The 23,640-nt window shown below is 36.8% G+C and overlaps 1 protein-coding gene across 2 annotated transcripts in view; it reads left to right on the top strand.

Moving 5' to 3' along the window:
• The window catches only part of WDR70 (WD repeat domain 70), a 129,468-nt gene extending 106,799 nt beyond the window's left edge, over positions 1 to 22,669 (top strand). For both annotated transcript variants that reach the window (XM_010395184.1, XM_039566679.1), the window contains 5 exons: positions 9,120 to 9,220; positions 10,636 to 10,715; positions 13,391 to 13,507; positions 13,832 to 13,994; positions 22,202 to 22,669. In XM_010395184.1, the coding sequence (XP_010393486.1) occupies positions 9,120 to 9,220; positions 10,636 to 10,715; positions 13,391 to 13,507; positions 13,832 to 13,994; positions 22,202 to 22,286 (546 nt within the window). In that variant the 3' untranslated portion in view covers positions 22,287 to 22,669. The remainder of the gene's footprint in view (positions 1 to 9,119; positions 9,221 to 10,635; positions 10,716 to 13,390; positions 13,508 to 13,831; positions 13,995 to 22,201) is intronic.
• The last annotated feature ends 971 nt before the right edge of the window (positions 22,670 to 23,640 follow it).

Raw genomic sequence — 23,640 nt, 5'->3', positions numbered from 1 at the left:
TGTTTTAGGGGAGCTGTCACTAGGGGTTTGAGGTATGCAAGAGTAATAAACTGTGAGGGTTTTGCCCCTGTAACAGGGACTGGGGGTGTACATGAAGGTTGTCTCCCTTAGTTTTATGATATATGGTGATGAAAGTGTGGCTGTAATTTTAACAGACCAGGTGCTTGAAAATGCTCGACATTTGTAAGTACAAGGGAAACAGGTTGCCACCTTGATTAAGTTGCTTTTTTATTCATTAAAAGAGCAAAGTATTGTTCAGTGGCTCCATGCACTTGTAAGAATTATTTTATAGCTGTACTTGGAAAGATGAGTGGTACAGCATTGTAATCCATGCTTTTTATATTGAAATCCTTCTTTAATATATTGGCCTCTGAAAATGTTTTTAGGGTATTTCTGGTTTCTACATAGAAAATTGTAAGCTTTATCCATTTCTGGTCCCTTTTCTATTGAATATTTCCACACATTTTCTAAGCTATGTTTCATAAGGGAAAAACATTAGTATTCTTCCCTCCACTACTGTATTCTCATGAGTATTTTAAATCTAATGATAGCAGGTCACTGCATTGTAGATACTCCCTAACCTCCCACCTTATTTATTGTAGTTGGCTCTTTTCCTTGGAAGAGCTCCAGGGAAATCTTGAACGTGAAGATTTTTGCAATTGGGGTTTTCAGTATATTTTTACATATAATATTAGTGCATTTTTACTATGTGAGTAGCCTTTTTCTTAAATCAGAGCATGTTAACCATATTTTTGCTTGAAAGAAGAAATGGCAGACATTTGAAGATGGCATACTTCTAAATCTGTTATTTAATTCTTTTATTATTATTAAAAATACAGCAGTTTTATGAGTTACACAGTTTTATCCCCTCTTCGGGTGCTTCCAGGAGGCAGACCAGCTTTTCCAAGTAAAGCAGCATGGCAATCCAGGTAGATGGCTATTGTATCACCTCTGTTCTCTAAGACACCAGTCAAATGAGATTAAAGAGTGCACAGTGGGAATTGATATGGCCTCTGAGCAGCACTGCTTCTCTGTGATTCTAAAGACAGAAATTCTGTAGCTCTTGGAGGGCAGCAGATGGTTAATGTAGCTGATGTTTCATGGAGATCCTCTGCAGAGAAATCAAGATAACAGTAGGAGAAGGGAAGAACTATATATATTGAAGCATTTCCTTTTAATGCTAACTTCATTGGTGGATTTTACTTTCCATTCTGCATTTCAACCATCATTATCAATGATCTTTGATTATTGCATAGAAATGATAGTGTTGTGTAGAAATTATCGCAGCAGGTAAGATTGCTATTATCTTCAGATTAGAATATCAAGTTTTTGATTTTTTAAATTTTTTTTCCTTTAAATTCCAATTACACAGAATTGGAGAGAAATTATTTGTTAACTTGGGAGAAAATGTCTTGAAACACTTGCTTGAAAGTCCTTAGGGTCTGTTTCTGAACTTCATGGAGTATGAGTGAGAGTAGTGTTTTCTTTTAAAGCATTGAGATCTTTGAGACAGGAAGGAGTTACTCTACTGCCTGTGAGTTAGAATGCATATGCATCTTTCCTCAGCATGAGATTTTTAGTATCTTTTGAGGCATTTTCCTCTGTTTTCTCAAGGGGTGTATGCATTCTTGCCGGGATGAATAAAATAAAAAGTGGCAGAGGTTTACTTGGTCCGTGTAAACTGTGAGCCACATAAAACGCATCTGTGAAAATTTGTACAAAAACTAGATTTGTATCCACGGTACAGCAGTCTAAATATCTGAAGTTTCTAAATGGTTCCACACCTTTATCATGAAATGGAAAAGCTCGAGAGCCTCTGCTTTAATATCTTTCCTAATAAGAGAAGTTGATTAAAAGCGGTAGTAACCAAACAGGGATGGGGAGCAACTTGTGGTAGTGCAAAGCTGTCTTCAGCACTAAATATTTGCATGTTTTATTCAAAGACATAGAAACGCTATTAAATAAATGGAGGTTTTTTCCTGAAATAACTTTGTACATTCCCCTTCTCATATGGGAAGATGTACTGCTAAAGTCAGAAGGACTGAATGTGCAAGTTCCAGAACTATATAAGATAAAACTGAAAGGCTACACTGAGATTTCATCCCTCCATTCAGCCCAAGTTTGAAATTGCTTACCCCTCTCAAATACAAATGTAATATAGGCTTCTGTAACAGATAATGTTAATTTGGAAGGTAGTTGCTTTTTATTGTAGGCTTCCTAAGTAGTATTGCTTATTATGTTTTGAGCTTCTCTGAGTTTAAAAGATACTGCAAGCAGTTCTTCACTGTAAATACGTAGTAGTTTTATAAAAGAGAAAAGACAGAATAGATGTGCTAAATAAACTAGTTGCATGCATACTTGCACTGATTTTGATAGGCAAGGTTTTTTCAAAAAGAGTGGAATTTGTAATGATTACAGTTAAGATAAATCCTCAGTTCATCAGAAAAGCCCCACTTAGCCACTGCTGGGGTCACCTGTCCTTACAGAATCCACAGCCATGGTCAGAATTCATTTTCCATGTTTGCCGTCTTCCCTGCTGACATGTCACTTACCTGACTGCCTGGACAGCCAAGTGCAGCAAATCCAAGCAGTGCTGTTCAAACAGAGCCCATCACATACTGTCACAGCCACTGAAGCAAAGCTTGCACATAGGAAAGAGGGAAGGTTTGTTTAAGTTTTTCTTCTAATTGAAAATATTTTCTTAGGGCAGCAGCTCTTGCTTTCACTTTTTCATTGTATAGCTTCAGAATAGATGCTGAGGAATTATTTATTAGATTGTAGGTTAGGAAAGGGGTAAGCAATAAGGGCAAACATAGAGTTTTTTCTGTTTTATCCCTATTCAGTTGTTAAGTATCTCCAGAGCTAGACCTGATCTTTGAAGCTAAGGTTTTCAAGATTTGTTGGGCAGTTTTAGAAGTTTGTATCTGATGTATTTTTTCTGCACTAGGAATATTCAATATGGGTACCAGGATTCTTTATCCTTGTACTGTGGAGTTTTATCTAAGTAGCACAACATGCTGTAATATAGATCCTCATTAGTTTTCTGTTTTTCTTTTATAGTTATTTTGGCCACTGTAGACTGTAGGGATTCACCTGACCAAATACAGATGTCTACAGCTGATCCAGTCACCCTAGGCTCCTTTTCTAATCAACAGAGAAAAATAAATGTATTCAGACTGTGATTTTATCTCATCCTAAAATAGATCTCTAAAATAGGTTAGTTGAAGGCCTCTGCAAAATGCTTTCTCAAAATGGTTTCTCTCTATTAACTATAAAGGGAGATAATCTGTAGGCATTTAAAGAGTAGACCTGTAAAGATTAGAGGTGTAGACATGTTAAGTTTGATGAAACAAGTCCCACCTAAACTCTTCACTTCCCTCTGTGGGTGTTCATTGTCTTCTACTAAAGTACTAGAACATTGAGGCTCTTGTTTTCTGACCTTGCCGACAGCGAAGTAGGAGATAATGGGTTACTTTTGCGTTCATTTCTATTGATTTAAGATTTATGACTATAGGCAATTTACAGGAGAAAAGCCTGCCGCTCTATGAAAGGCTTCTTCTAGCTGAGAGTGAAGCCTACGCTCTCTTACTTGCACGTGATTTCCCAACAACTGTCAAAACATCAGCAACGTCACCATGGAGTTACTGAACTTTATCTAAATTGTAACGCTTTTTAATTCAAATGTTCGTGAATTCTTGCATCATAGGTTAGAGATGTGTGAAAACCTAGGATTAGCGTGTTTCCTTTCCATTTTCAGTATTTTTCTGGAATTAGCAGTATTTTTTTCTAGTGGCTATTTGGAAGATCACTTTTGATTTTCCCAATTTACAGGTGGAATGTTGGCTGTACATCCAGCACAGGGAAAGTATGAATATTAGCTGTATGTCAGCATCATTCAGTAGAGATTTTCACCTTCTCAGGGTAGTTTCACGTAGGGATGGAAGTAGACAGATGCAGTCTGCAAATCAGATTTGTAGTCAGTGTTTTCATTTGAATAGTTTGCACTAATAGCTGTGGGAGGAGACATTAATTTAGTGAATTTAGCTTAAAAGTCTGATAGCTGCTCTTAACTGATTAGTCATATCTGGTGTTTTGCAGCAAATATGTAAGCCAGTTGAAAGACAAGAGTGAAAGTGTGTACCTGAAGTGAAAAGAAAGAAAAATGGAAAATGTTTATTCCATGAGTGCATAACTGATAAGGAAACATGTTTTTCTTTCCTCTTCCTTGAATGGCAGGAGAAGCTTTACAAAAGAACTTGAAAAAGCTGATACGTTATCATGCATTATCTGAAAATACACTTTACATGAAATGTTCATTTTCCAAAACAGCTGCATGGTACTTAACTTTAAAACTTAACTGTCTTTAGGGAGAAAGGGTGGTTTCCAAAGAAAACAGTGCCTGACTGAGAAGCACTAAGACCTCCTGAAGGAGGGAAAAGAAATTAAAACATCACTGTAAAATATGGCCCCTCTAATTTACTTTTCATTTCACAGTAGCAAAGAAAGAATATAGTCCTGTTGACCTATGTGCTCTAGAAGTGTATGGTGATTCCTATTTATGTCAAAAATACGAAAGTTCTTGGAATTTTTTGGAAAATGATGAAACCATTACCATGCCAGTCTTGTAGCAGTTATGACCTCCATATGTGTACACACATACATGTCTGTTTAATAAAATTTTGCTAACAAAAAAAGATTAACTGTTATCATGGGCCTTGTTTACATAAGAAGTTAGTGAGATTTGGTTGGATCTCAGCTGAAATGCACCAAATGAAAAAAATAAATGCTTTTGTACAAGATCAGCTCACAGACATGTAAAATGTTAGTATAGGAATGCAAGAAGGCAGTGATGGACAGAAAACCCAAATCTTCTCTTCATATTTTGCAACAGTGTGAAGGAGGAAAGAGACCTTCTTTGTATATGTTCTTGTTATTTTGTACATAATGGGCAACCTCACATTTTGGTAGATTCAAAAGATACTAGTAAGATTAAGTGACTGCTCAGGCTCTGGAATGCTGCAGAAAAATATTTTAGGTCTAAGATGTAATATTCATGTGAAGACTGTATGTACTCTGTAATTCATAGGAACTAGGAATACTTGCTGCATTAGCTCATTCATGTTTTTTTTCTTTATGTTTTATCACAATGTGTCCTCTTCAAAGCTTCTTACAATCCACATAATCACTGCCGATGTGTCATCTCAAACCATTCATAGTCCCCCTTACTAGAAATTATTAACCTTTCTTTCCTGCCCCCAACCTGTACTGACCCCTCTGAGACTTCTCTTCCCATCCTGGACCAGCTCTATCCACACTCTAAACCTGAATGTTTTTGTCTGAAGTGTGGCCCAGGGAACTGAACTTCACCTTCGCTGCTGCAGTCTTGAACCATCTTTATAAGCAAAGATCCAGGAAAATTCTTTCAGTCTTTGACATCACTCTGTAGTTTTATGACCTTACCAGCTTCATGGTTTCATCTTAGGGGGTAAATTTTCCACTCCTATGCCACAAATCATTTTAATCTTTTCTTGCTGACCTTGTAAAATGCCCTCTCTGCATTGTTTACTCCTGTCAGGGTGTTGCCTAAGTGCTCTGGACAGTTTCAGTTGAAGTAGTTAGCTTTTGCTTGCTGACAAATCTGCTTTAGTTATTCTTCACTGTGCCTGTTTAACACAGGGCTATGTTCCTAGGCCAGAATAAATGTACCATTCTGTGTTACAGAAAACGAGGCTTCAGTTTCTCATTTAGAGACACTGCTGTTAACTCATGTCAAAGCACTATTACTTGCACGGTACCAGGAAAGCTGTGTGTGTAGTTGCCTAGTGAGCTCACCTAGATGGAGAATAACCTGACAGAAAAATTATTTGGTGGTGTTTACTGTTTACCTGCAGCAGCAGCTCTGCTTCTATGATTCAAAGGGGAAACACGCAGGTGAGAACAGACTGATAGGGCTGAGACTATTTAGGAACCACCCCAGAGCTGCCTACTCTCATTGTGTCTGTCATTGACACCCACTGAATCTGTTCTAACGGTGAGAGTCAGGAAGGTAAATTTAGAGTTCTTCTCTTTTGGATAATATTTTTAATATTTTCCTCATCTGACTTCACAAAAATATTTTCAGAATGTTTTCTCAGGATTTCCCAATGTAAGCTACTGTGTTTGTATATGCAATAGACATTGCCAAAGACTTTTCAGATTGATTTCATTTCAAGAACTTAATGCTTTTGCAGCAGCAAAAGTACAAAACAGCTTTTAAATCATTACTAGTAATTATCTTTTGTAATTTTCTTATAATCACAAAGCTGGCCACATCAATCTATGGAAAAATTATTTTCAGGGGTTTTGTGACAGGCTTCTGGGACTTCATGCTCCAAAAGCATAGTGTCCAAAACATCCAGCCATCACAGAAATCCTTTTTTCAAATGTTGAAGATGTTTATGTGATGATACATTCTGCATTTTATCATTCTTATTTGTTATAAGATACTTTCCATTTGCTCAGCTATGACCTGGAATTTTTTTGTTTTCAGAATATACATAGGTTTTTCTTGTTTTAAACAAAATAAATTATTTGAGGTTTGTGGTTGGGTTTTTGGTTTTTTTATGGTAGGACTGGTTGGACACTGAAACAGGTTGCTGAAAGAGGCTGTTGAGTCTTCATCCTGAGAAATAATAAAAACCAAGCTGGGTGATAACCTGAGCTGTCTGTAGTATCTGACTATGCTAGGAGCAGGATGGTTGAATTAGTCATCTCCAGACCTCTCTTCCAACCACAGCCATTCTGGAGTTGTGTAAAATTCAGTATCAGTAGGTGGGTACCTACCTACGTGCACACGTAAGCAAAGGCAGGAAACCAGTTATTTGTCTGCAATTAACATACTTACTTGCCTGGAGAGCTGGGAGGTAGGACCTACTTTGAGATGGAATTTGATGTTTAGCATTTCCAGTGATAAATATGTGTCCCTGAGTTATTCTAAGTGGAAGCAGTGAGAAGTTAGAGGCATCAAATAAATGCTCTTTAAGTGTTAATTATTTTTGTGTGATAAAGATTCTCCTTACCCTTCCCTCCCAGTGTTAAGACCTAGCCTACAATGATCCCTTTGTTATACAGTTGATTAGAATTTTCACTTCTTTAGGATTATATGATTGGGAAAATTTTTTAGGATATAGTTCAGGAATTCAGCATTTCGGTATTTTTGAAGTATTGTTAGTTTCTAAAATAATGTGAAAACCACATAAATAGTTTTTATTACTACTTATAAAGTAGGTTTATATGCCAGTGGATTAATAAAATTACTACATGTTCAGAGCTTGAGTTTGTTTAGTTTTTAACACATTGTATTCTGGGGACGTTTTACAGTTTCAGAAGATTTATAGGGCTACATTTAATGGCAGTTTCTTTTGCCTGCACTGTAGCACGTGCCATGGTGGTTTTAAGTGTGCTGTGCATGTTTGACAAGTTAGAAACTCAGCAAACCCCATCAGACAGCCACACTGTCTCAGGCTTGTTTTTGTTGGCTGGTATCCACTACCATGCTATAAAATACATTTACTTGACAGTAGAAAGTGGAGAACCACATTAACTACAGAGTTTAAAAAGGCTGGCTAACCACATGCAATAAATATTAATAAAAGAAAAGGCCACCCACCTTTGACCTTCAATACTTGTTAGTAGCTTTGGTGTTTTAGAGTTACTTTAGCATTTTGAGCATTACATAACAGTATGTAAGACTCTTACTTAAGTCAAACAACTTGTTAGCTTATAACTTATCTATTAATAGCTTATCTATTAATAACTTACCTATTGTGTACCTCAGATTTACCTCTAAAAATGTTGTTTTGTAGTTGTCTTGTAATAAGCAAGCCAGGTTTATTTGTACCTGTAAGTAAATGGGAAGTAATGTTGTATGTTGTGTGTATGTAGAAGGAGGATACTCTGCTGGGGAACCTTGTAAAGAATGACTATTTGATTAATGAAACTTATCTCACTCAGTTTTTCTTGAAACAAGAACACAAAGCAAAAAAACAGCTCAGAGGAGTGTCATGCATCATCTTGTGGTAAAATGAAGTTCTGATTCATAATGGCTGAATGGGCTTCAGGATTTTTTCAGCATTTTTAATGTTATGTGCCTCCTAGCATTCAAAAAAATGGAGTCTGACAAAACCAGAAATAGTATGGAACATGCAGTGGGAAGTGGAGGGAGAAGAAAGGCAAGGCTAGAAAAGGGAGCATTGTTCCATGAAATACTAACAGGATAATGTATCTTGCTAGCTCTGAATACATTTATTACATAAGTAGCACAAACAAACTTCAGCCTTGGACGCTATCCCTTTAAGGCATCACTGTCTGTCAAAAATAGATACTTTCTTTTGTGTTTTTGATGAGACAGGTTGTCCTCTGTGGGAGATTGTGCCCGCTTTGGTTCTCTCAAGTCAGAAGTTTGAGTCTTAAGAGTTTCTGTGCTGCTGAATCAGACTGAAAACAGTACTCACATGGAGATTCAAAGTCACATGTAGAACAATACTCTTAATGTCTGAAAATGAGTTTCGCTGATGACCAGAAGGGTGACAGTACTGTGAGACATTGGTTTCAAATACCAAGTTCTTAGTGTTGTGGGTAACAAAGAAGCAAGAGTGAAAATCAGCATCTCTTCCGTTTCTGCAGTGAGCAAGTGAAAGGTCAACAGTGTATGACAAGAAGGGAAAAAACAGATAAGGTGATGAATGAAGTGGGAGAATTAAGAATTAAAAATAAGAACACAAAAGTCATGAAGGCCTGGATCACTGTATCATATCTGAAGCTTAATTGTTCTCCTCAAATTCCTCTCTAACTTTCCATTTCCAATATGCCCATGAAGACCCTGGCAACAGATTATCTGTGGAAACCACTGGTTATCACCCTGTCACCAATTTTTACTTCCTTCCCTGCCTACATCCTTGTGTTGACACTCCTTTTACATTGTATTCTACTCTGGAGTTATTCATTCACATATTCACATGCTCATTCATGTGCTTAAGCTTGGTCCAACTACAGTGTGATGCACTCTCTGACAATGTGAATATTAATTCTAAGGTCCAGATGAGTGACCAACTAACTGTCAATATCTCACTTCATTTCAGAGTGTCGTGCGTTGCCTTTGGCATCCCAAGCTCAACCAGATCATGGTTGGTACTGGAAATGGTTTAGCCAAAGTGTACTATGATCCTGTCAAAAGCCAGAGGTATGTAATTGTGTTTTATTATGGTTGTTTTCACAAATTTAGCCTGATTGTGTGATTCAGTGATTATACTAAGAAATGAGAAAACCTGGTTTAGTAACATTTGTTTTGCAGAGTTACACTTATTTAGCAACAGTAGAAAGAGAAAAAAAAATAACCCAGAATGTTTACTTATGAAGAGTGGCACTTTTTCCTCTGAGCTTTTTCTGTTGCAGTATGCTGACTATTCTACCTGAATTTACAAATGCTTTCATTTTTTAATTGCATGAAACCTGCAGTAGGAATAACCACCCTTTCATCCTGTCTCTTGGAGGTTGCTGAGGAAGTGTGACTGAATGGGTATTTATGGTATTTAGTCATGTATTTTTAATGCATATTTTTTTCCTGAAGTAAAAATCTTGTTTAGAAGCATAAACTTCAGTGCTGGTGAAGTAATACTGGAAGACACAGTTTGACAAGGTGTAAAGCAAGGAAGTACATCCCCACCTTTCTTCTAGTCTTCCTTGCCACCCTTATTTATGACGTGGATTTTGCCTGTACATCTAAGGGAAAGGTGGTACTGATTTATCAGAAGGTGGCTTGCCAGCCTAAGATGAAGAGGACCTAAGTAGCCTATAAATACTTGTTTTGCAATTCATTTGCCTTTACCATCTGGGTTGGCTGGAGAACTGGGGAATGCTTCCTTCCTGTCAGTCTGGAGGAAATGTACAATTCTTTGATACTGAGTGGGATAAATAAGTTGTTTCCCCTGTATGTGCCATCTTTGTTCTGCTGGCACCCAAAACCAAACTGTGTTACAGTTAATGTTTTCTGGATACTTACTGTCACTTGGGCACTTGGATGTGAAGATAAACTCTGGTTTACAAGATTATCAGAAGTAAGTTTTGTTTTTCTGGTTTTGTCAGTTTAGAGAACAAGAGAATTGATCATCATTGTTTGGACCACAGAGCCCTAGCGCAGTTTTGTGACTGGTTTGTTTCCTCTTATTTACCATGAGGAGGAAAATACTACTGGTTTAAATCAATCTTGCTGCCGCCAGGCTTATGCAGTCTTTCCTGCCTTAGTGTTACAGACACCTGGTTAGATAACTGCCACCTCTGCTGCTTAGAAAGAATAATACCAGAGGCAAACGAGTGCCCAAGTTTGGAGAGCAGCACTTCCAATGTGCACACTAAAGTACTGTGGACAAATGAAGTGTGAAATGAATCTTCCACCCTTATTTCTGCATGTCATATAAACTGCTCTGTAACAGAAACACTATAATCTCTCTACCCTCCTTCACATGAGCATGAACAGGCAAAGATACAGACATTCATGAATATTTAGAGTGCTGTGTAATTTTGTTGAGACTGTCTTGAATAAAAACGGATTTCTGTTTGATATAAACAGACTAACTGAACTGCTCTGTTTCCTCGTAGGGGAGCAAAATTATGCGTGGTCAAAACAAAACGAAAAGAGAGACAAGCAGAGACTCTCACACAGGATTACATTATAACACGTAAGAAATTTAAACATATCTTTATAACAGCATCCCTAGCTCATTCTTGGGTTTGAAATGATTTGCAGATCATTTAGCTTTATCTCTTCTCCTCTAAAAAGTCTTTCATTAAGCATTGATCATTGATATCATATATTGGTGCTTCATACAAAATTTTTGTAGTGTTGCACAACCAGAAAGGTATATACATTCCGTATGCTCTGTAAAGTTGTTCATAATGGTTGATTTCTTGATAGGTTGTGCTCCTGAAAGCCTCCAAAATTTTGGAGCTTTCGTAAATCTTCCATTTTGCTTAATTGTGGAGTGTAGATGGGTTTAGGAAGAGTTTTGCCACTTTGCAGTACCAGTGACAAAATCAGAGATGAGAGAGAAGTCTTGAACAAATACCAAATGGTTTTTCCAAATTTATAACTTAACCCAAGTTATATAGGGTTTTAGACAGCTTAGCTATCCCTAGCCTTAGGGGTTTTTAAGACCTTATGTTCATACTAAGGCTCACTGATGCATAAAAAATAGTTATCGTTGCTTCTATAAAATGTTTAATCATCTGTCTTTTCCCAGTGACAAATTTTACAGTGGAAAGAGAGGATTAACTGAGGGGTCTTGACCCTCCCCATTAGCATTGCCCTATGTAGTGTTTCCTCATGTGAAATAAGAACAGTCACACAGTTGTGCCGTCTTGCTTCTCTTCATCCTCTTTCAGTTCCAGGGTGTTCAGCTCTGATTTCTAGTAAGCTTGGTTTTACACATACTGAAACCATTTTTTCTAGAATGAACAAGTTGTTTGGCAGCATAATAAACAAAAAGAGGTTTAGAGTGAGAAGGTTTGGGCAGTCTTGGTAACTAGACCTATATCAAGGCACTTTGGTTCTGGGTTCCCATCTTGGGCACTTTCTAGCCACAGCTGTCTCCAACCTACCATACTGCTGCAGATGTCCAGCTCCAGTTTTTAGGGTAAACTTAAGCAGCAACTGCCAAAGATCAGGGCTATTTATCTTCATGGGGTGCTCTTAATCCATCCTTATAAGATCCTTCACTGTAATGCTTCGTGTGCACTGTCATTAGTGTTTATACTCTAAAGAACTGTGATTTTTTTAAAGAAAATTCTGCTTAAAATCCAGTGAAACTTGTGTGTTCAATGGCATTTATAAATGTCATTGAAAGATATAGGTCCAAGTTATGCAAATTTTTGGGATTTCGTCACTGATTTCTAGCTGTTTAACTGTTTCTTCCACATCATTTTGAAACTAAACAAGGATGTTTCCATATACAGTAATGCAGAAAAATGTTGTAAGGATTTGCTCAGCAAATGTTTAAGTTTTTTGCATATTTTGGAAACTTTTCAGAGGTTAGATGTCTGTCTTTTAAGTTACAGACAGAACTGGGAATACCCGAATATCTCCAAAGTGCTTTTGCAAAGTGAACTGACCCTTTTTTTCTTCTCTTTTTTCTTCTCTTTTTTCTCCCCTCTTTCTCTTTTTTTTTTTTTTCTTTTCCTTCAGATTTCTTGTTGCTCCTTAATATGAGAATTGCCTGCAATGGCTACTTAAAATGCAGGAATGTTGTTTTCAGGGATTAAGTGTCACTTTTAAAACACAGAAATACACAGCCTGGTTTTCCTTAGACAACCTTGACTCCACAAATGGCAAAAGCTTGGATCTGTGCATTAGTCACCTCAGATGCTCTGTGGAAACTGATCAAGCTTAGTGCTTGGCAGAAAATTGTCCTTGGCATTTCATACTTAAAGAAATCTGCAAAAATTGTTTCAAAAGATCTACTGTGTGTCACCTGTCTGTGACTTCACTCAGTCTAATAAATTGAAGAGGCCTACAGAAATAAACTGAAAACTCAAGCTGATAGGTACCTGAATGTTCCTAAATTTAAGATCCGTTTGATTATTTTTTGTCTTTATTGGATCATTTGGCCCTGACACAATTTCCCTTATTTTGGGAAATAGCAGCAATGAGCACACCTGCATGTGAGATATAAACTTCTCTGCAAGAAAACCATGTCCATTAACATGGTGTTTCTCTGTTGCTAACAAATGAGTCTCTTGTCTGAGTGGATCAAAGCCATTACTGTGATTGAAGATAGCACTTTTATGAGGAAATAGAAATTTTAAATCCTTACAATTTAGGCAGACTGCCTCAGTTATGTTATTTTTCCAATGGTGAGTAATCTTATTATTTTAGAAAGAACATGATTGTGACTTCATAAGCATAAAATTACATTTGGAATCATTGAGGGGTTTCCGCTCCACTCTTTGTCATATCCAAGAATGTATCAAGTGCCTTGTCATGCTCTGAGCACATGAGAAGGCTTTAGAAACATGGGAGGTTCAGAAAAGAGTAAGTGGTTGGTCACAATGCTAATGTTGAGAACTGAATGACAGAGATATGAATGAAATACACATAAATTATGGAAACAGCATTTCAGAGGAGAGGCTCCTGCCTGAAGGAACCCTGGTATCAGACTGTTTTCATCTTTGAAAAATTCAGCAGAAAGAAACCCCTGAAAGTACAACTCAGTAAACCATTGTTTGGATATAGGATTACTGCGAGGCTGCTCCTGCCACTTTTTCCATTGCAAGAAAGAACCCAACTCTTTGTATTGAAGATGTTAAAAGGAAAGTGGAATTTATAACATTTAATTTTCTCCAAATTGTGACCCTTCAGCCCATGCGCTTCCGATGTTCCGTGAACCACGACAACGAAGCACGAGGAAACAGCTGGAGAAGGATAGGTTGGACCCCATGAAGTCTCACAAACCTGAACCTCCAGTAGCAGGAGCAGGTAATCTAGGCATAATCATTTTAGAGTGTCGTATGCTGAAGGGGCCATCATGTTTTGGTTCTACACTCATTTGGATTTGCATTTTTTGGGTGGTGACTCTACTCCCTAGATCCAGCACTTTAAGACATTGATGTCTCATTGGAGTGCTTGCCTACAAAAAATTAGTAATCACAATGGCTTACTTTGAGTTACATAATCAGCAGAACACCCGCCTGAATGGAGCTCTAAGTTAAACCCTTCCTATAGCATTAAATAACCTCATTGTATCAGATCACCATAGTAGACTCTGCATATTTCTTAAATATTTTTCTCTTCGTGCCACAGGTCGTGGCGGCCGTGTTGGGACTCATGGGGTCACCCTGTCATCATATATAGTCAAGAACATTGCCTTGGACAAGACAGACGACAGCAACCCTCGAGAGGCCATCTTACGTCACGCGAAGGAAGCAGAGGAGAATCCATACTGGGTGGCTCCAGCATATGCTAAGTAAGGCACCAATTAGGAATACAAGTAACATTTCTAGAGGCCAATAGGAGTTTAGTTAAAATAGAAGAGACATTTTTAATGCTATACTTTGCCTTTTTTTGGATTGCTGCCACAAATACGTAAACCAAGAATATACTCTTTTATGAAGATACGAGTTTCCAGGAGGTTGAATTGTTGAAATTTCATATTTCCACTTTTAAAATGTACCTGCTAGTGCTAGAAGTTATTTTGAAGCTTGCAAAGTTGATTTGAGTTTAGAATCTTCTCCAAATCCATGCCTAAAATTGCAATATACCTTTTAATAGGGTACTATCCCACTGATACATTGGGATAATTTTCCAATATGCCCTCTAGTTCTGACTGATTCTTAGGTTAAACCTTCAAAATATTTACTTGGTGTTATGACAGGATGATTTCTCAACTATCATAAGTTTTTATCTGAATTTTTCCTACATGAGGATCCAAGTAACTGCCTGAATTAACTTGGTTTTAAAGGTACAGCAATATTAAAAATTGCACTGATAAAATCTCCTACCAAAAATTCTACATAAAGAAGTAAGTTTTCAGTTGTTACATAAATTAAAGAACCTCAAAAAGATTTTTTAGTAAAACCTTGGCAATCCCACAGACAGTACTTTATTCAATTTAAATTGTATGTGTGAGTGTGGTATTTGTGTGCATATATTAAAATGAAGATTGTGCTTCTTGAATGCTTTCTAGCCAAGGAGTTTTTTTCCTAAAAATAAATACATTTAAACAATTAAATACAAACAATTAATATACAATAGTATAGAAATAAGTACTACATAAATGCATTTCATACTAATGAACTGAAACGAACACTTTAGAAATTAGTAGAATTGTCATATTTTATTATCATTGAGGGAGCTTTTTTCACAAAATAGTGTCAAGCAGTGTTTTCAAAATGCGTAAGGAAAACATTTTGAAGAGCTGAAACAGTCTTCACAGAACAGTATGCCAATAATGAATTACGTTTTTTTTGCACCCCAGTGTTCTATGTCCAAAGCTGTACATTCATTAGTATTTTCCTGATTACTTTCTTTATTGGTGTTCGGCTCTGTAGCTGAATCAATCACCACCTTTTTCCAGAAACTAGAAATATACTAAGAATCACAGCTTGCTTCTGATGGTGACATCTGTTTTCTGACTTGACCCACATGTTCACAGAGATAACTAAATAACTGTTCCAAAGCAGCTTGAGAATGTCAGTGACCCAGCCTGACTTTGGATTGGGTAATTAGTAAGTATGGCACACTGGTAATTGATAAGTATGGCATTTGTACATCAAACCAAGGCATTATACAGTATCACTCTTGGTACCAAAGATGCAATGTTTGAAAGCCCAATTCTGTAGCAATTGTTGTAATTAGTGTGCTAAATATTGATTTTTTAATTGTTTGAGAGCTCATGATTACTAGAGAGGAAATGTACTTGGAATGTGTAGGCATCTGGTTTTATTTGAGGAATCCATTCTCAAAAGTACATGCAATCACACATTCCATCAGGTAGATAGATACCTCAGCATACTTTTGGCTTAAGTAACTTCATTGATTGTATACTAAGTTTCATCCCTGACACCTGGAATGTAGTAGACATGAAAGTTTTAAGACAAAGCTGTGTTACAGGAGGCTTACTGTGTCAGGTGGCCAGATCTCATTACAGTCCCTTGTTAAAGATGTGGCTGCAGGGGAAGAGGAGAGCTGGCTGAGAAGTGGGCAGGATGCAAGTCCAGACTGCTATTAACTTACACACCAGCCGGTGATATGTATGTGGGGGAATTGGACTGCAGCCAGCAGCATGCTGCCTTGATGACTTTGTCAGCTGATAAATCTCATCCTAGTGAAGCTGCCATTATGCTTGCTTTAAAAGCTTGACTTTCAGATATCTCTGTGCAAAGAGCATAAAAACCCCCCAAACAATAATAATTAATAATAATAATAATAACACAATAATAATACTATTAATAATGACACTAATATTAATACTAATAATATTTAAGACAATGAAATGCAGAAATTTTCTTACTGTGTCACGCTCTTAGTTTTCAGAAATTCAGGTCTATATTAACAGCCACAAAAAGCTGTGCTATTATAATATAATATATGAAATATAATAATATATAATATTATAGTAATATCCTACGTCTGACTTTAAAGAGCATGTATATTTAACCTGTATATAAAATGCATCTTACAGATGTACTTACGGACTTACATTTAATAAAATATGCAAATTGCAAGTAATTGATATGAATTATCATGCAATATTGGTTTGTATATTGGACAGCTGCTTTAGCTATAGCATAAGTTACACTATAGAGGTAGGAAAGGTGATATTCTGATACTTTCTTAAAATCATATACTGTCTTAAGACCTAAAAACCATACATGCAGTATGTTTCATTTTTTAAAATGGTGTTTATTCTTTTACTACTTTACTCTTCTGATGCCAGTTTTTCCACATTTCCTGTAGTAAATTTTTACTTAAACATAGTATAAAACTATCCACTTGATACATCTTTTGTTTGACAAGGCTTTTGGTCCTGTGCTGTCCATGCACATAAAGTTTTCACTCATGTTCAGTGAAACTGTAGTTTCCTTACACATTTTCTTCAGAGAATGTGTAAGGAAACTATAATTACATAATTTTCTCCACTTCCAGTTATGAAAAATAATTTTAGACTGAGAAGATTAAGAAATTATCTTCTTGTGGTTAATCAGTTTTTATAACTTGGAATATGATGACTGGATTGGAGTTTCTCTGTTCCTGATCCATACTGGTTAAGTCATTCTGAATCAGTTAACTGATTTAATGCTTTTCTAATTGTATATGAGGGAGAGTGACATTTTTACAAGGGTAGGTAGTGACTGGACAAGGGGGAATGGTTTTAATATAAAAAAGGAGAGATTTAGATTAGATGTTACAAAGGAATTCTTTACTCAGAGGGTGATGAGGCGCAGAACAGGTTGCCCAGACAAGTTGTGGGTGCACCGTCCCTGGCAGTGTTCAAGGCCAGGTTGGATGAGGCTCTGAGCAACCTGATCTAGTGGAAGGTGTCCCTGCCCATGGCAGGGGGGTTGGAGCTGGATGATCTTTAACGTCCCTTCCAACCCAAACCATTCTATGATTTTCACTTCAATAAATCTTGTAAGAAACACATGACTTCTGCTGTTAGTTTATGCATTCTATGTAAAAATATATCCTTTTTTTTAGAGCTAAAGGTGCCTAATTTACTCTTGAAGCCAAATATTCATTTGCATTATTTATCACTTGAAAAGTTTTTCAAGCTTGTTATCATTATCTTGACCTTTCCGTTTCACCTGACATTTGAGTCAGAAAGGAGGCAGAAGTAAGTAAGAGGCAAAAGAATGGGTGAAAAACAGATGCTGCTGAAAAGGATGCTGGGGATGCTGAATCAGGAGATGACATGTCACCAAAGCCCAGTATGAATAAAGTGTCAAATAAGATGTGATCAACACAGCAGAAAAGTCATAATGGATGAGGATAAGGAAAAGATCTTGAGATTTCTCAGTAAAAAGCTTGTTAGAGTCCTTGGCAAGAGCCATTCCACTGGAGTGAAAGGAAAGGAAGGACAGATTGAAGATTTCAAGTAAAGAACTACAGGAAAGGAACTTGAGGCATCAGTTGTAAATGTTTGAAAATTACATTCTTTGTGAGCTGTTTGTTTTAACACAGCTGTACAGATATACTATAATGACTTCAGATGTCCCTCTGAAGGATCAGCAGGAATTACTAAGCATTGTCTAATCAGGCCCAAATGCAGCTTTCTTCTGTACCAGAGAGAAAGTGAGGGTGAAATTTCCCTCTTCAACAAGGTAAACTGGAGTTCTTGAAAATACCTTTCATTTCAGTGATGTTGCCTCTATTTTGCAGTCTTTTTGATTGCTGCTTGTCACTGTCAAAAGGGAATGACTTGAAGCAAGAGTCTGTAGCTGTGTTGTGTTCACTGAACTTTTTCTCAAAGGCAGTGCCAGTGTGTGAAGTGTTAGTCATGTAATGGCTCAAGTATCATTAGTTGAAGAATCAGGACTGAACAGAATGTCTTGTAACAGCACCCTTGTTGATATGCCTTGGTATATTTATCCTAAATCTTTTTTTGTAAATTGGTAGTTTTGAGAGGGGAGCCCCTGAGATTTAGGGAAGAGTTAGGATGGTTGGTGGGGTAAAGAAACAAAAAAGGTGCCTGATGCTGAAAACCTTAACTTTTCAGTCTGAAAAGGACCTTTATGGCATTATTCTGGTTTCCAAGCATGCTTGAAAATCTTTTTTCTTCGCTTCTGTGCAATATAAACACAAATTTCAAAAGTTACTTTGACATGAGTCACATGTTGTGATATGTAGTTGTCATCTCCAGCTGGTTTTGCTGCAGCAGTATTATTTATCTGCTAGTCCGTGTCAATGAGCTACTTTTACTGGATCCTCGAAAGGCAATTAAGAAAAACAACCCATAACCAGAGGGATTATGGTGACTCTAAAGCAGTCTTCCTGGCCCCTGGAAATTTTCTAGAGGTTTGCATATCTGAATATCTTGAAAACCACTGAAGTAAAGAGAAAGCACATAGTATAAATAAATCATGCTAGTTTGTTTTCCCGTTTTTGTTTGCAGCCTGTTACCATAACCCACAATAGGAATGCATTTTTCAGTGTATGAGATACTGGTTTCAGCTGACAGTCATGTGGAAACACAGGATCATAGAACAATTTAGGTAGGAAGGGAATGCCTGAAGTAATCTAGTCCAAGCTCCAGCTTCAAGTGCATTCACTTAGATCTGGCTGCTCAGATCCAGTTAGATTTGGGTTGTTCAGGGGCTTGCTCAACCAAGGTTAAATATCCTCAAGGATGGAAATTCCCACACCTCTCTGGGCAGCCTGTTCTAGCAATCTGGTTGGCAGGCACAGTATGCCCATGCAAGTCCATGCTGCCTGTTCCCTACCACCTTCATGTCCTTTATGCATCTGGAAATGCCTTCCACTGGGAGTCATTGCACAGTTTTCCTAGGAACTCAGGTTGGGTAGTTCCCCAAATCCTCCTTGTGCCCCTCACAAAAATTCTTACTTTTTCTTGCCAGTGAAAATCTCTCCCAGTCAGCATGACATCTCATTGATGACAGAGTGCCCTTGCAATGACATGGGGCAGCTCCCTCAGTCCCTCTGGATCCACCCATCTGATATGGATTTTTGCATGTCCAATGAGCTACAAACTCTCTGCCTTCCTCTTCCTGTTAGAAATGTCTCAGTCCCTACCAAAGATTCTGCTGTAGTGTAACAGTACTGCAGGCCTGAGGACAGACCTTATCAGGGAAGAAAGGAGCCAAAAAAAGCACGGAGTATCTTGACATTTTCAATATGCTATGTTAGTGGTTTACCTGCTCAATAAAGCACATTTTCCTTTGCATTCTTTTGGCTGTCAGTGTTGCTGTAGAAGTCCTTTGTTGTTGCCTCTCACATTTCTTTTCTGTTTCAGTTCCATCTGGGCTTTGGCACTCCTAACTCTGTTCCTCCGTGTTCATGTAACGCCTCTGTTCCTCTTAGCTGAGGGTGTCCTCATCTCCTTTGTGTTCTTCCTTTTTGGACTTCGTGGTTTATCATGGTCAGATCCATATGCATCCACCCCAGGCTACTGCCAGGCTGTACTTTCTTCAGATGAAATGTAATCTGTTTTGAGGAGATTTCCTCAAAGATCAGCCAGCTTTCCTCAGGCCCCTTTGCCCTCCATAGTATTTTGCCATGGGATCTGCCAAACAGATCCCAAACAAACTGAAATCAACCCCCAAAGTCAAGGATAAATAAAACTGAGAAATTTGATGAGGAAAAAGAACACAGCTTTCCACATGTATTATTTAGCACTCAGAAATAAGAATATTTAGAAGTAGAAAAATTGTTTTTATAATTTTTATGTAAATATTAATCATACAGCAAACTTCTACTACATTTGCTATCTCCAGTGTAGTTACTAAGCAGAAAAAAATTGTCTTTTAATTAGATTAAGTGATCACTGCTGATAAAGCAATAACAAAAACAGTGTTTTAAAATGGTCAGGCATATGAATCACCCTAGGTGCCCCAGTTACAGCTATGTAGCTTGTGGAGGTGGAACAGTTTACATTTCAGCTGAGGCTACAGCTATTTCATGGTAATTTTAAAAAGTGAAGTAGCAAGCAGACTTGATTTCCTCTGTATGTTTTTGCTTTAGCTGGTTACTGCTTGATTATGGTACAGTTTCTCTCTTCTTTTTTTTTTTTTTGCTTCCCCCCCACCTCAGTTTTCCTGCACTCAGTAGCACACTTACATTATCTGAAGTCTATGACTTTTTTCTGTACCACTCCTATCCTGGAAAAAACGTAGGTTTTGCTGCTTGTTTGACAAATTTATTCATTCTTCTAAGTTGGAAATGCCTATCTGAATTATGACAGTTGCAGGTTTGTGGTCAGAAATTACAGGCTTGCACTTGGTTAGTTGTGCTTTACTAATGAAACTCTTAATACTGATGTCATCCTAGGGGACATTTAGATACTTTTCATCTATTGGGGTAAAAGGAAGGTACATTGTTAAAATGGGATAAATAAACCTCTGTCAGTATGTCTGGGAAAAAAGAGAAGATTCCATACATTCTTCCTCTTCAGCAGCTAGCAAAATCCAGTATTTCAGCCAATAAAGCCTTCATCCCTGGTGTCTGGTTTGGATAGAATGCTGATTTTTTTTTTTTTTTTTTTTTTTTTTTTTTTTTTTTTTTTTTTTTTTTTTTTTTTACATCTTTCTTTAGCAATGGGTTAAGGAGAGTTTATGTACGTATTTTATAATGAAATTTTAAAATAGGAAAATATTTTTTCATCTTAGTTCTGGTTTCCATGGACACCAGAAGGACTCATCTAACTTTCATAGTATAGGTCTTCATCTGGGTGCAAGGTCTGCTACAGCCTGCACCCAGGGACCGCGTGCCAGTCAGAGCTCTGCAGTAGGGCCATCTCTGGAATTATCAGTATGACCCTTTCCTCAATCGCAAGCTTGGAGGATGGAGAAGCAGGCAGGGCAATAGAAAGATCCTGTATGTAAGGGGAGTTTTCTTTGACTAGTTTTGGTGCCTTTTGGATCACTTAGTTAACAAGTGGAGAATCCTTCTCTTTAAGAGCTGATGTCTTGCTATTACTCTTTGAAGTCAGAGGCAACATTGGATTTTGCCTATTGTGTTATGTAAGGCAGGCATAATTTTTTTAAGGTTTCTGCATTGTGTAGAGTTTGCCAAATAACAGTTGCTATAATAATAATAATGCTTCACATCCTTAGACTGTTGCAAAAACATTAGTTAATATAGTAATGAGATGATGACTGCCTTGGCTGCATTTTATACTTTGTCATGTTGAGAAGGTGAGCACAACCAGGATCAGAAATCTAATAGTTTCAGCTCTGTAGTGATTGTGCTGAGAATTAGGTTGGAAAAGGGAACTGTGCAGTTATTGAAGAGTAAAACAGGGGAACTGAATGTCCAAACAGTTTATTGAATTGCTACTTGATACTGCATTCATTTAGAAAGTAATCAATAATTACTTTTGTAAAGTTTAAGCGGTATTTAAAATTCAAATAAAGAGTGGAGGAATTGATACCATCACGCTTGACTGTCAGATACACTGTGTTCTCATATGAAGGTCATTAGGTTTTTTGTGGTACAGTAGTGTTAGGTAAAGTCTCTGGAGGAGAAGCTGTTTTTTCATGCATAGGCTTAGCCAGAAATCTGGCTTAACTGTTCTGTTTTCACTTACTGGCTGCTGTTGTTCTATAGTGTATCAAAATGGAAGTTTCTTTTTAAAAAAAATCATGGAATGAAGAGACTCTGCTTTTCTAGCATTGAAGTAAATGTATTTGTTCCTCACATCTATCTTAATTTTATTCATAGAATACATGGATACTGATTGTAAACTAATGAGGAGATAATACTTGCAAAATACATGTGTTTGTTGTGCTTTTTGCCTGTGAGCTGCAAGTTTCTTCAGTTCTGAGAAGGTTAGTTGATAGGTTAATGTCAAAAATAAAAAATGGACAAGTCTAGAGTGCTCTTTTTTTGGAAGTGTCTATATGTATCTATCTCGTTTGTGTCTAGTGCCTGTCTAATACAGTTTCTGATAAAGTATTGTAGTCTGACCACTGTTCTGATCTTTTTAATATTTTCTAGAACACAGCCAAAAACAGTTTTTGCGGAAGTGGAACCAGAAGATGATGAAACAGACAAGCCAGAGTGGAAAAAACGTAAAATTTGAAAAATAATTGCTTTAAAGAATCATTTTAGAGCATTTGAAACGAAACGAAATGTTTATTTCTTTATTTGGGATAGTGGGTCAAAATTTGAAAGCAAAAATTACTTCAATTTATAAAACTTGCTGCAGTATAAAAAAGGGCTTATTGAATTACACTGGCTTAATCCCACATCTGAATTTTGTAATAAGGAATTACTTATATTGTGCAAATAACTCCTCTATGTCAGTTACTTAGCTTTGTGAGTTAAGTGAAAAATATTTCTTTATAAATAGTGAATTCATTATATTGCCAAATGTTTTTCATGACTGCCAACTTTACAAATGCCGTGTCATGACAGTGTTCAATGAATTCAAGTATACAAATAAAATAGTACAATTCTTCAGACTCCTTTTTGTTTTTCCCAGGTAAGAGCTAACAAATTACTGCTTTACAAATGCAACAAACTTTAGATTAGTTATTGTGTAATATTCGAGTTTAGTTCATTTGTGTGTTCACATTCAGTTCATGCTCATGTGAATTTTAGAAAACATGTTTTCTAGTGTCTGTAATTCTTTGCATGATATTCCTTTTAAGTATGTGTAGTATCTACAGCAGATTTTATACAGCTTTTATTTTTAAAAAATGTGAAATTGCAATGGACAATTACATAATTTGGCGTAGTAAAAATAATGTGTTCATTACTGAGTCAATGTAAAATTTTGTTCAGGCTTCCTTATCCCTATTAGTTTGTATGAATGAGTTTTAGGATAGAGCAGATCTGTATTCATTACCCAGGTCTTTGTGTGTATTGACCTTGTGTATATTGACTTTGACTCTGTGTATGCCTGAATTATGTATATCCTGCCTTACACTCTCTGAAGACTGATACTATTCTTTATAAAGTAGTTTGTCTAAATATGGAAAGTTTTCCCTTTTTTTACACAAAATTGCAGTTCTGAGTGTCATAAAGGGAAGGACAGATTTAAAATTAATGAATGTGCTTTAGAGAAGGATAAAGAACCTAGGTTAGTTTCAGGCATTTATGTTGTGATTGTAACACAGTATGCTAAGTATTGTGATTATAATAATACACAATATAACAAGCAGTCTGCATTTCCACTAAGAGTAGAGAGTAACAGACATGATAAGCAATCAAGCTTTCTTATTTATGAATAGGTTCTGGAGGTGTATTTTAAGACTGTATTTAGTAAAGCCCTTAATCACCTTCCTAACCTCAAGACTGTGGTCTTGATAGTCAGCAGAACTTAGACTTTTTTTTAAGCATTGTTCTGCATCACTGTTTCATTATATGATTTCCTTTTCCAAGCTTATCTTTCTTTTTCAATTATTATTTTTATACTTCAGTGAAAACTAAGC

The sequence above is a fragment of the Corvus cornix genome, chromosome Z, assembly GCF_000738735.6.
Source record: "Corvus cornix cornix isolate S_Up_H32 chromosome Z, ASM73873v5, whole genome shotgun sequence".
Classification (NCBI taxonomy): Eukaryota; Metazoa; Chordata; class Aves; order Passeriformes; family Corvidae; genus Corvus; species Corvus cornix.
The sequence above is the reverse complement of the archived record's forward strand: the minus strand, read 5'-3'. Positions and strand labels throughout refer to the sequence as shown.